The sequence below is a fragment of the Neolamprologus multifasciatus genome, chromosome 20 (assembly GCF_963576455.1).
Source record: "Neolamprologus multifasciatus chromosome 20, fNeoMul1.2, whole genome shotgun sequence".
Taxonomy (NCBI): domain Eukaryota; kingdom Metazoa; phylum Chordata; class Actinopteri; order Cichliformes; family Cichlidae; genus Neolamprologus; species Neolamprologus multifasciatus.
This window is the reverse complement of record NC_140458.1, coordinates 7,946,248-7,957,760: the sequence shown is the minus strand read 5'-3', so window position 1 is coordinate 7,957,760 and position 11,513 is coordinate 7,946,248. Positions and strand designations below refer to the sequence as shown.

At 38.3% G+C, this 11,513-nt stretch overlaps 2 protein-coding genes across 2 annotated transcripts; one reads left to right on the top strand and one right to left on the bottom strand.

Moving 5' to 3' along the window:
• The first annotated feature begins 466 nt into the window (after positions 1 to 466).
• Positions 467 to 7,519, top strand: LOC146494308 (uncharacterized). The gene is made up of 6 exons (XM_085144592.1): positions 467 to 709; positions 1,074 to 1,108; positions 2,089 to 2,148; positions 2,295 to 2,354; positions 4,167 to 4,214; positions 4,329 to 7,519. The coding sequence occupies exons 2-6, from the start codon at positions 1,102 to 1,104 to the stop codon at positions 4,499 to 4,501; spliced, it is 348 nt and encodes a 115-aa protein (XP_085000718.1). The 5' UTR covers positions 467 to 709; positions 1,074 to 1,101; the 3' UTR covers positions 4,502 to 7,519.
• dazap2 (DAZ associated protein 2) lies at positions 6,472 to 11,513 on the bottom strand. Its single transcript, XM_085144590.1, has 4 exons — positions 11,355 to 11,513; positions 9,776 to 9,894; positions 9,426 to 9,674; positions 6,472 to 9,324 (listed from the first exon to the last, which is right to left on the bottom strand). Exons 1-4 carry the CDS (start codon positions 11,365 to 11,367, stop codon positions 9,196 to 9,198), a joined length of 510 nt encoding a protein of 169 aa, XP_085000716.1. The 5' UTR covers positions 11,368 to 11,513; the 3' UTR covers positions 6,472 to 9,195.

Sequence of the window (11,513 nt, the reverse complement as noted above, 5' to 3'; positions counted from 1 at the left end):
ATAATGCAGCCATAAACATTACAGGCGTGGCTAGCTATTAAGTTGAAACTAATGCTCATAAATCTTGTTTGCGAGTGTGAAGTAGGCAGGTGGGGAGGCGACTGAAGCTGCAAATCAAACACGTAAACCTGGAGAGCTGGTTTGTGTCCTTTCCTACTCACTGTTTACTCTGTTTTCACTTACTCTTTGGTTGGGTTAGCAAAGGATTGTGGTTTACGTTCAAATACCACGAGTCAACGCGTACACTAAACCAAATATCTTGTCATCTGTGACACCATACACAAAACTATGCTGTATATAATTCATAACTAATGACATTTGTAACCCATTGCATAAGTAATTATTATTAAACCATAGTAATTAGTCATCATTATCATCGGTTTACCCTTATTAAAGGGGTTCGCGGTGGTAGTGATACATCTTGATGAGAGACGATCTTTGACATGGAGGAAAGGGAGGGGAGGCGGAAACTGAGCGCGTGTGCTTTATGACTCACGAGTGCTGGAAGGAAAACTGTAACTAGTTAACTGTATTCAACAGACTCAGATTCAGACCCCTTACCAGAGCCGCACGCCGGTTAGATTACCAGACTTAAATAGGGCAGTGGGCGTTAGTTTTCTCTACCATAAAAGCTCTCCCAGGAGGGGGGAAACTCAGTGAATTTGTCCGGTTTTGTGACGCGCTCCTCCGCTGCGCTGCGCCCAGACAGGTAAGCTCACTCAACAGCTGCGATGAACAATGCCTGGTTGATCAGCTCGAGTTTGAAAAGTGTAAAAACTTCTTCTGGAAGTGTGTGTTACTCACTCGTCGGTTTTTGCCCCGGGCTTCAGGTGGATTTGTACCAAACAAGTACATTTTCAGTTGAGGGCTCCTTAAAAATAGTCAGATGGTTGACTGTGATAAAAAAAGACAGCTGCGCTGCGAAACGCGTTGGTAACAAAGCCGAGGGACGAGGTGTTGAGCGGTTTGAGAAAACATGTGTGACAGATTCACATCAACATGTTGGAAAAGCTCTGAGCGGAAATCACCATGAGCTCGTTGTCTGTTTTTACAGTTTTTTGTTTTTCTTTCAGGTATAACCGGTGAGAACAATAACCAACCATGAATCGTAAGCTCTTTTTTCTTTTTGTACTATATAGCCTTTTATTGCTTTCTTCCTGTTTTGTTACAGGTGTCATCTGACAGTTTGATATATTGTTGCGTTTTGGAGAAGTAAAGTTTCAATCTACTTTTACTCGAGTAGTTCTTGTTGGATAACATTTCAACTTAACCATCGTAGAGCTTCCACTCTGGTCGATTAACCGATCACTTCAGTGAAAGTTGGCAGCTATTATGTAAATTGATTATTTAAATAAATAAATACAAGATTGCTTTCCTTTTCCTGGTCTTATATTACACTATATTGTAAATCCTTTGTGTTCAGTTTTGACCTGTTGAATGAAACAAACCAAGTGTAATGGGAATTTAAAAAGTCTTCTTTAAATGTGAAAATATTATTGAAATAACTATATAGTAAAGCTGCATTTAATAGTTTCTTTGTAATTTCTTTTTTACAAGATATAAAAATCCATATATGTCTGTTTTATGTTTTTATTACTGACCATTCTCACAAGCTATAAACCTTTATTGATTAAAGCTGCCTATAAGTCTGTAATAACATAGAACCCAAAATGACATCTTTATTTGTCTTGTTTTGTCCTGCCAGTAATCCTTAAACCACAAAATTTAAATTTGCTGCAATGCAAAGCTCAAAAAATGAAAAAAAAGGCCCAAAGCGATGGCATTTTTGCTGTTTCTGTTAAATCTGTGATTATTGCAGCTCTGAGTTTTTATATTACAGTTACTAGTAATGTGTTTCTCTTTTCCGTGCTCTGACTAATACCATTGCATCACAGCTATTCAGAAACATAGGAGTTGGACAGGTTTGTTTCAGTCCCAGCCCTTAATAATAATCAGATTACTGTGTCTCAACAGTGAATATTCCCTCCTCAGCCAGCAGCTGTGGTGTTACACAAGCCACTCTCAGCAGACTTGGAGCTGAAGATAGAGTGCTGTGACATTTTTAACATGCTTTTTTTTATCTTCCAGATACAGATAGCGAGAATTTGACAACAGCCTTTACCACCACATATAAAAGCAATAAAGTGTGTAAGTACATTTGTCTTTCACTACGATTGTTTTTACTTTGCTTAGACACAACCAACAAATGTTCTGATATTGTGACCTTTAGTTATAGTTTTTCTTATTTTAATAAATAATGTTTATATTTTTTTTCTTCCTCCATTTATTTTCAGCCCCAGATGTGGCACTTGTTGAATCACTTCCCACACAACCAGCATCCACTACCGTTCAGGGTACGCTCGAAAGCTTTTTGTTTTATGTTTTCCTTTACTGGTTGTCTCTTTCTGAACTCACAGCATTACAAATGGCAACATTTACGCAAAGTAGAAGTATATCCTGGTGATGCACGTCTACTTAGCTCTTGTTGTGTGACTTTTTTCTTCAACTAAATACTTCAAAATCAAGAATCGAACTGTTCAGTAGTACAAATCATTTTGAAAGTGCCCTAGGTTCCTTGTCTGCTAATTTGATGTCTTCAGCGTGAAATGATTGCAGTTTGAATCCCTCCCAACCTTTAAACAACACATAGCTGTCCAATTCTGCTTCTTTCAAATAAAAATCCACTCTCTCAAAACCGAAGGGGAAAAAAAATCTCCTGGGCTCTCTGTATACTTTAGAATTGGTTTTAGGATTTTACTGATCCTTTTTAACATTGTAGTCCCAAAGTGCATAGAAGATTACTCTGTATTAGCCAGGTCCTCCAATATGGCTTTACTGGCTGTTCCAAAATTGATGAAGACAATGCAGCTCAATGAACTGATCATCAGCAAGTCTAGACACATATATAAACACATATGTTTTGGTAGCTTGCTGTCTGGAGCATTCAGGTGTGTGTGCAAGTGTGTGGGGACAGCTGCCAATCTTCTCAGGAGTTGACATCCCACCAAATTCACCGTCATACTGTGCAATGATTAGAGAACCTACAGAAAACAAACCAGATTCTACAGGCCCCAGTTAGCACCTTAAAGTTAATAAAAGTACTATTAGAAAAAGACTGAACAAGTATGACTTCTTTGAAAGTTTTGCCAGGAGAAAGCCTTTTTTCTCTAAACAAACATGGCAGCACAGCTTAGGTTTGCAAAGTTCTCAACAAACCCCATATCATTTTGAAACGGTGTCCTTCTAGATAGACAAGACCACGCTGAGTATGTTTGACCATAATGCAGAGCACCATGTTTGGTGAAAACTAAACACAGTATATCAGCACAAACACCTCATACCAGCTGTAAAGCACGGTGGTGGAGGGGGTGATGATTTGGTTTTGTTACACAGCCACAGGATCTGGGCCCATCTGTCCGACAGCTAAAGTTTGGACAAAAATGGGCCATGCGACAGGACAATAATCCTAAGCACAGGAGCAAATCTACAAAAGAAATAGCTGAAAGAGAAAAGATTCAAGGTGTTGCAGTGGCCCAGTCAAAGTCCAGACCTCGACCCAAATGAAACGCTATGGTGGGACCCTAAGAGACCCCCAACACTGAACTGAAGCAACACTGTGCCAAAAGTGAGATAATGACAGTGAAACAAAAAATAATTGCTTATTGTTGCCAAAGTTTGTTCCACAAACTGATGAATCACGCATGGCATATAATTAGTTCTTCCACATACTGCTTCTGCATTTTGGCTCAGTTTATGCTAAATGCTGACACGGTGTAACATGTCACGTGTTGTTCTTCACAGGTTGTTTTTAAAGATCTTGTAAGGACTACATAGTGTTTCATGTACTGATTCGTAAATCCTTAGAAAGGAAAGCAGATGTAACTTATTACATACTTGCTTATTTTTTTATTTCTGACGGTGCTTTAGGGGTCTCTTGACTTCTTAGATCACTTCTGAAAATACATTTTTGTAGACTTTGTGTGGCAGCTTTTTATAGCACTTCTTTAAGCATTTGTTTATCTTTTTTTTCAAGTTTTGTGTATTTCTGTTGTACTTTTATTCCTTTAGTAGCATTAATTTGTTGAATTGTATTTATTTTGGTATTTAATATTGTACATTTGATTTTCAGAGTACTCTTTTTAAATGTTCTATTTTCTTTCCCTCAGTGTTAACAACAGTTGCTCCCACAAGTTCAGACACTGCAGTTATTGCAGGTAACTGTTTGCACTTTATCTTGAGATTTATTTCTTCTTCTTCTTTTTTTTTTTTGCTGCAGTTCAAAGTGTCTTCTAAACCTGCCTCTCCCCCCCCCCCCCCCCCCCCCCCAGTTGTTGTTATTCTCATTCTGCTGACACTAGCTGCTTTGAGCTTTGTGCTCTGCCGGTATCTGTACCACAACAGAGGGGACTACAGGACGACAGGGGAGCTGGCTCCAGGAGAGGACCCTGATGAAGAGGACAATAACAAGCCTGCACCCGAAAAGAAGGAATACTTTATATAAACCTGGTGGAAGACTTACAGCGAGTTAGTTGAGCTTAAGAAAATGATCTGTGGAAGTGTGATAAGAAGGAAAACTATTTCCTTGCATGTGTGTTTTGAGGGAAACCCGTTACTGGCAGCATACTGTGCAGAGGAAAAAAAAGCCTTGTTGAAGATATTTTTCTTTAAAAATGCAAGTGAAGCCAAAGACAAGAGTACCACTGTGAGGGTGAATGTTGATTGGCTGAAGGAGGTGAAAGCTGAAGTTGTGCACAGGTTAGCAGAGCCAAGCACAAAATAGTTACATGATCAGTAAATGCAAAACAGTCAAATCAAAGGAGTGCCTTGAATGTAATATTTATCACCCACATTTAAATTTCTCTTTATTTGCCATTTCAGTTAGTTACCGTACTTTTCCCAAACTAACCATGTTTAAGATGATTTCTGGTGCTATTATGGGCTGTTACTTTCATATTCATTTGCTTTTAAGAAATACTTTTTTTATGCAATTCTTTTATTATAAGCTGGTCAAAGAAAGTGGTTATCTTTTAATAGAACAGGACAGCTACACAATATTTCTTGTTCTTGGTTGTGTTTTGTATACCTGAAGTGGTTGCTGGTTACTTCCTTATTTATGATAAATGTGGAAGTCAATTAAACTTGTTTTTGGACGAGTGTTATTACCGTGTGACAGTGTGTGAATGTTTTAATGCATTGCTGCCCCCAGTCTGACATTGCAGACAATGCACTAGCACACTGCACATTAGACTGAATAGATACACTTGGCTACATCCAATGTAATGTAAAACCTGCTCAAACCAATATGTTGTGATGCTGTTTAGTCTTGAAAGAAATTGCTTAATTTACAAGCCATCTATGTCCACTGTGAGCGACCATCTTTGAACAGAGAGGGTGGTTTACAACACTGTCTGCCACCTGTAATCCAGTTTTGACATCCCTTCCCAGACGCCTTAACGCCCACTCACATCCTGGGCCTTTTAACCTCAGGAAATCACATGATAGGGTGGGGCTAGGTTTCACAGCGGGTTCACCCGAATCCTTACCTTGGCTGATTGTGATCTACACCCGTTTTCACACCTTGTCTTGTTTGATTAGGAAGAGGATCAACAAGGGGTCCATGTCCCTGTTGGGGCATGTCCCCTGTCCCATAGGGCTTAAATCTGGGACTCGCCACCATTTGATCCTAGAATTGAAGAAGCTTCTTGGATGAGAGGTGAAACGTTTTCAAGCAACTTAAAGAAGTCCAGACACTTTTCTTCCTAAGCTTCTTAGACGACGATGACCTGGATGACTGAGAACCTTCACAGACGTATTTCTTAATTTACAATAACCAGAATCGCAATATTTTCCATTCTTATAGGACAGAAATAATTACTTGGCCTGATGTTGTAATGCATCATAAATGTGTAAGAACAATGAACTGAAAGCAGTGGATTTGCTTCATTTTGGTTTGGGAGTTTAAGTATTCTGGGATCTTGTTAGTGTGTAATGTAAAATGGAGCATGAGATGGACAGGTGGATCAGTGCAGCATCAGCAGTAATGCAGGTAGTACGCCATACCATTATGGTGAGGACAGCTGAGCCTATGGCCATTAGCTCTGGGTATCAAAAGAAGGAATGAGGTTGTGGACACATGGCTGGATCAAATATCCTACGCAGGGTGCCTGGTCTTGGACATAAGATCAGAAGCTCAGACATCCAAACTTATACTAGAGGAGCGAGTTGATCGCAACACCTAATTGGATGCTTCCTGGGCACCTTGCTTTGGAGGATTTCCTGGTACGTCCAGCAGGCAGGAGACCCATAATATACTAGAGAGAAAATACATCTCACCTGATCTGGGAACGTGTTGGGATCTCTCAAGATGAAGTGAAAAATGTTGCGGGGAGAAGAACATCTGGAATACTCTGCTTAGCCTGCTTCGATTCAGAAAATGGAGCGACTGATGCACAAAAGGAAGACTTCGCTATGTTTCAAATTTCCAAAATAACCTTTATTCTAAACTTACATTTTAAATTTTAAGTTTAGTATAAAAAAGTTAAGTGCACCTAAGTTCTTTTTTCAAAGTATTCCATCTTTGACATGTCTCAGCAAACTGTAGTGACACTCATCTCCTTTAGTAATCTTAAAAGATAGAATGTGTACCAAAGTCCATCACATCACTTTAGTACATACATCTATTTTAGAAAATATTGTAAAGAGAATCCCTGAACTATAAATGTCCATAATCCTTCAACAAAGAGTGCTCCTTTTGCTGGCTGTGGTTGGCATAGCATCTACTGGTCAGCTGTAAATTACAGTACTTCATATTGCTGGGACAAAGCCACCGTTATGCTGCTTTACAAACAATCAGAGCATAGATGGGAAAAAAAGATAACGTTTATACAGTTTCTAAGTTTTGATAGCTGTGGCCTCCTTTTCCAATGAAGCTGTATGAAATGACAGCATGAGCGGGTAAATAAATGGACATGGAGATGACTGTCACATCTGGTGCTGCAGCTTTATGTATGAGCTGCGGAGGAGAGGTTTATTAGAAGAGTGATGCAGGTTTCCAGACAGATGATTCTTCTGACTTAAATAACACTTGAAAACACTAAATGTTGGTTGACAAGAAAACAGGTTTTGTTTTCTGGCGGCCACAGCTGTTAAAACTTGATATGCTATGTCGGATACCCAGTGACACATTGACGCTTGACACAAATGAACAAGTCTACAAATATTAGCTGATGGTATCCATACAGGCAACTTGCCTATGTTTAGCAGTCTTCTGTCAGTTTGCCAGATTATGTAATATGTTACGACCCTAAGGAAACAAGTTTAAACAGCATTAATTTTTTTTTTTTTTTAAATCCTGGAAATTAAACATTATGCCGACAGTCATTTAGCCTCTTTGCAAAAGGTTTGCATACACGTGCAGGCAACTGAACAATGTGACATGTCAAAAGTTTTAAAATTGTTTAGACTGAATGAATTTTAAAATGTGAAAAGTGCTTAAAAAAAAAACAAAAAAAAAACAAAAGCCCACCCACACAAAAAAATTAAAAAAAAAAAAATTCCCCAAAACATCACAGCTTTCTTAAAAAAAAGCATGAAAACTGATTTTAAAAAAAAGAAAGAAAGAAAGAAAAAAAAAGAGCCCCTTGTCTGCAACTCCTCCGATTTGCTTAGCAGTGCATTTCAGATAAAAAGTACTTTAATCTAACTTGTACAGGTGCAAAAGTATGCAGCAACTTAAAGATGCAGTTTACCCACATTAACTAAAAATTGCAGTCACATCAGATGACCATCGGTTCCAATGGCCAACAGTGTCACAAATTCTTGTCCAAGGAAAAGTTTGCTTTTAAATTGTGACATTTCAAATATGACGTCACAACCAAACATAAGTGCATTGTAGACCAGATCTTTGGTACAACCAGCTCATTGGTTATACTAACAAATTTATTAGCCTAACTACTTGCGTAAGTCACTTAAATGTGGAAATGTAAAGAAACACTGAAATATAAGTCTCAGTAACTTTGCTGAAAATGTTACCTAGAAATGAATGCTATCACAAAAGGTGACATTTTTCTGTGGAGAATAAATACTTGATGATCTAAGATATACTGCGTGAAAAGGAAATAATGAAAAGTAGTTTAAATCTGTACAATAAAACATTTAGTGTATAAACTCTGGGTATCCGACTGTGAAATAGAAACAAGAGACAAAAAAGCTAAAATGTTACACCAACCACCCCTTCCCATCCATCTTTCTATTTGGATTTACTTTAATTTTTCTTTCCTTTAAGTTTACTGAAGTTAATTTGCTTAAATTTAGGGCTATCCCCAGTGCTCTTTGGCACTTGACTATGTTCATCTACAAGTTGCCCAACAAGGTACAGTAAACCACTTTCATATTGCAGTAAATCTTTTGATTTTTTTATTCTTTTTGCTTTAATTTCTTTAATTTACATGTGATTTAAATAGAACAATCTCTCAGAAAGTTCACTGTGCAACAAATTTTCCGTGGTATTTTGGATACTGTGCAAAAGACAAGACATTTCTAGCTAAAAGCATCCAGGATGCTGACTTTTTTTTTTTCTTCTTTTTTTTTTTTTTTAAATAGTTGAGATGTAATTTCTCATAATCATACTGGTACTTACATGGAACTACTAGACACCTATTAATTGAACTACACTAAAAGTTTCAAAAAAAGACAAGTGGATGTTTTTTTTTCTTTTTTACTGCAACTTTGTAACTGCGTTTCACTTTCACCATAAAGCAGCTAAACTATATTTATGCGGGTCTGATATTTCAATATTTCATTAAAGTATTTTTACAGGAGTACAAGAACATCTCAGTGTAATTTGCGACCATTCAATCAAAGAAGAGAAGATCTTGTTGACAAATAAAGATGCCTGAAAGAGGTCAGATCTGGAATGACCAAAGAGGTTATACCCAATGAAGAACTATGGAATGGATTCTGTAACATTACAATTTTCACTTGTCCTCTTCAGGCAATGGAGTTTATCATTTCATCTCTAGGTCAGAAGTGGAGTACTGTACCTTTCACAAGGGCTCTAAAATATTACATTCCATTAGGTGATATCAGTATTGTGGCATGGCCAAGCAGCCTGAAGAGGGAGGCATATGGGATGGGGAAGAACTGGGGCATCATCTGGGATGGGGACATGGTTTAGGCATGAAGAAGGAGCTGCTGTTACCAGATGGTATAACCTCCACTGGATCCACCCAGGAAGAAGTTATTCTTGCGCTGTGTCATTACAACATTGGCACCTTGCATGGCAGCCAGCTGAGCGGCATTAGGGGGGTGTCCAGGAGGTGGGGGCTAGCAAAGGAAAGAAACAAGCACAAACACAGTTAAAGAGTTCCTCATTTTAAAGTGCATCTCATCTAAGGTGGATATGACTTCTTGGGATGGACACTCACTGGGATGGAAACACTGCTGCCGGCCGTGAAGCGAGCACCAGCATCATAGCCGCTCTCCACCATCACAGTTGAACCATGCGGGTAGACTGCTCCCATTGGATAATAAGCCATGGGGACATTCTGGCCCACTGGCCCAACTGGCATATGTGGCTGCATGGGCATATACACCTGAGCACCAGGATAGGGAGAGGACATCTGAGGCACCTGACCAGGCACCTGAGGTGGAAGCACATATCTGGGCTGGTATATCTGGAGACACAGAGAACGGAAAACAGATTTTTCTTTTGTTTATAAATGTAAGTGCGAGTTTGAACTCTGCTCATCATTTGACTTAAATACGGATTGGTTACCTCAGAATATGCAGGTGGTGTGTCTGTGTAAGGAGGTGCCTGAGGAGACATTTGCATAGCAGGAGGGTATACAGGTGCAGTGCTCTGCTGAGGGTACACAGCCTGCTGTGGATATGAACCTGCAATAAAAGATTTTACATTAAAGGAAAGAATTAAGAAAGAACAAAACTCTGAGGGACCAAACATTCCTCTGTCGTGCCTAGTGGTATTAATACATTTTCTACTGTAATAAAAATGTCATTTTGTTTAAATGTGGACAATAGAGGAATGCAACACATTCAATTTTGCTTATGGGGTCAATGTCCATTGTCCAGTGAACTTGAAGATGGCTTCTGAGAGCCTATTAGTAAGATGTAAATTTCCCCAAATATTTTTTTCCACCAATAGTTACATATTCATAATCACAGAAAACCACAAAAAACTGTTTCTTCGGGAGCAGATTATAACAACTCACAGTACACAGGAGAAAAATGAATATATAAAAAATAAGATTCAGGGTTTCAAGTTATGTTAAGTAAAATTTGTTTTATTATTACTATTATAAGAAAAGGAAAAAAATAACCCCATTTAAAAAAAGGGGGTGGGGTGGGGGACGCTACAAGTGATCAATTAGTAAATCAATAGAGAATTAATTAATTCTGATATGCAAAATAATATTTAAAAGTAAGAACTGCACTTCTCCAGTTTTAACTTAACAAGTGTGACTGGTGGATTTTTTTTTTTTTTTCATACTTACTGCTCTTCTTAAACCGAAAATGTAACTAAGGCAATAATAGGCAAATTAAAAATACTTTATGTATGTCTGTTGTGAAACTCTAGGCCAATACAAACGCAGACACGGAAAATAAAAACCTGTCTGACTGGAATTTATTTATTTATTTAGCTTTTATCGTTGTTGTTATTTTCTGTAACTTTTCGGGACAAAGAAAAAAAAGAAATCCTCCTATTCCCCGATGTCGATATCGTTCTCCTCTTATATTACACAATTACATATTATTTCCTCGATACAGATGGCCGATACATCTTTTTAGTCAACCACAGTCATAATCATCAAAAACCTAAAGAGTTAAAATGTACAGATACGAACGAAACTGGGGACAAAAGAAATGAGTGTGTTTAATAAAATAGTCAAATAATATATGAGGATATAATACGTAAATTGACAACAAAAGAAACCAAATATTACTAAAATGAGCCTCACAGATTATATTTGTATGATGGGTCCTACAAAAGAGAAGGAAAGAGAGTCACGTCAGCTGTGCCTTTAAAATGTGCCTGTCTACAGAGATATTAGCTACCTAGAAAACATGTGACCTGCCCACTAATGGTATACGAATATAGAGAGACAGTAAATGTAAGATTTCACTGTAAACAGCTTCACTGCTAACAATATAGCCGCCTTGGTTCAGAGTAGGAGCCACACTGTTACCCAGGAAGCGTCGGGTTATTGTTATGTACGTGGCTAAACGTGAAGTCCGCTTCGGAAAGCCATAACGGCAGCTCTTCGTCTCTAGTTAATCACGTCAGCGTCGTATAGCGAACAGCTGACTAATTACCTAAACGAGGTCTAGAGAAATACCTTTGTTGTTCATTGTCGTGTTATAATTCAGAGGCTGAAGAATATCAGGTTAAACGGAGCTCTGCGTATCTTCTCACGGCCTTAGTTCAGGTCACGGCTTCACACAATCGTCCACTTCCTTGTTTTTCAGCTTCTTGTTGTTGTGGAAGTGGTGACGTC

Excerpts from the sequence above, each read along its gene's own strand:
- dazap2 (XM_085144590.1), bottom strand. Across the intron at positions 9,675-9,775 it reads CACCACCTGCATATTCTGAG|ATATACCAGCCCAGATATGT; the intron begins GTAACCAATCCG and ends CTGTGTCTCCAG. Across the intron at positions 9,325-9,425 it reads GCAGCAGTGTTTCCATCCCA|CCCCCACCTCCTGGACACCC; the intron begins GTGAGTGTCCAT and ends TTCCTTTGCTAG.
- LOC146494308 (XM_085144592.1), top strand. Across the intron at positions 2,149-2,294 it reads ATATAAAAGCAATAAAGTGT|CCCCAGATGTGGCACTTGTT; the intron begins GTAAGTACATTT and ends ATTTATTTTCAG. Across the intron at positions 4,215-4,328 it reads AGACACTGCAGTTATTGCAG|TTGTTGTTATTCTCATTCTG; the intron begins GTAACTGTTTGC and ends CCCCCCCCCCAG.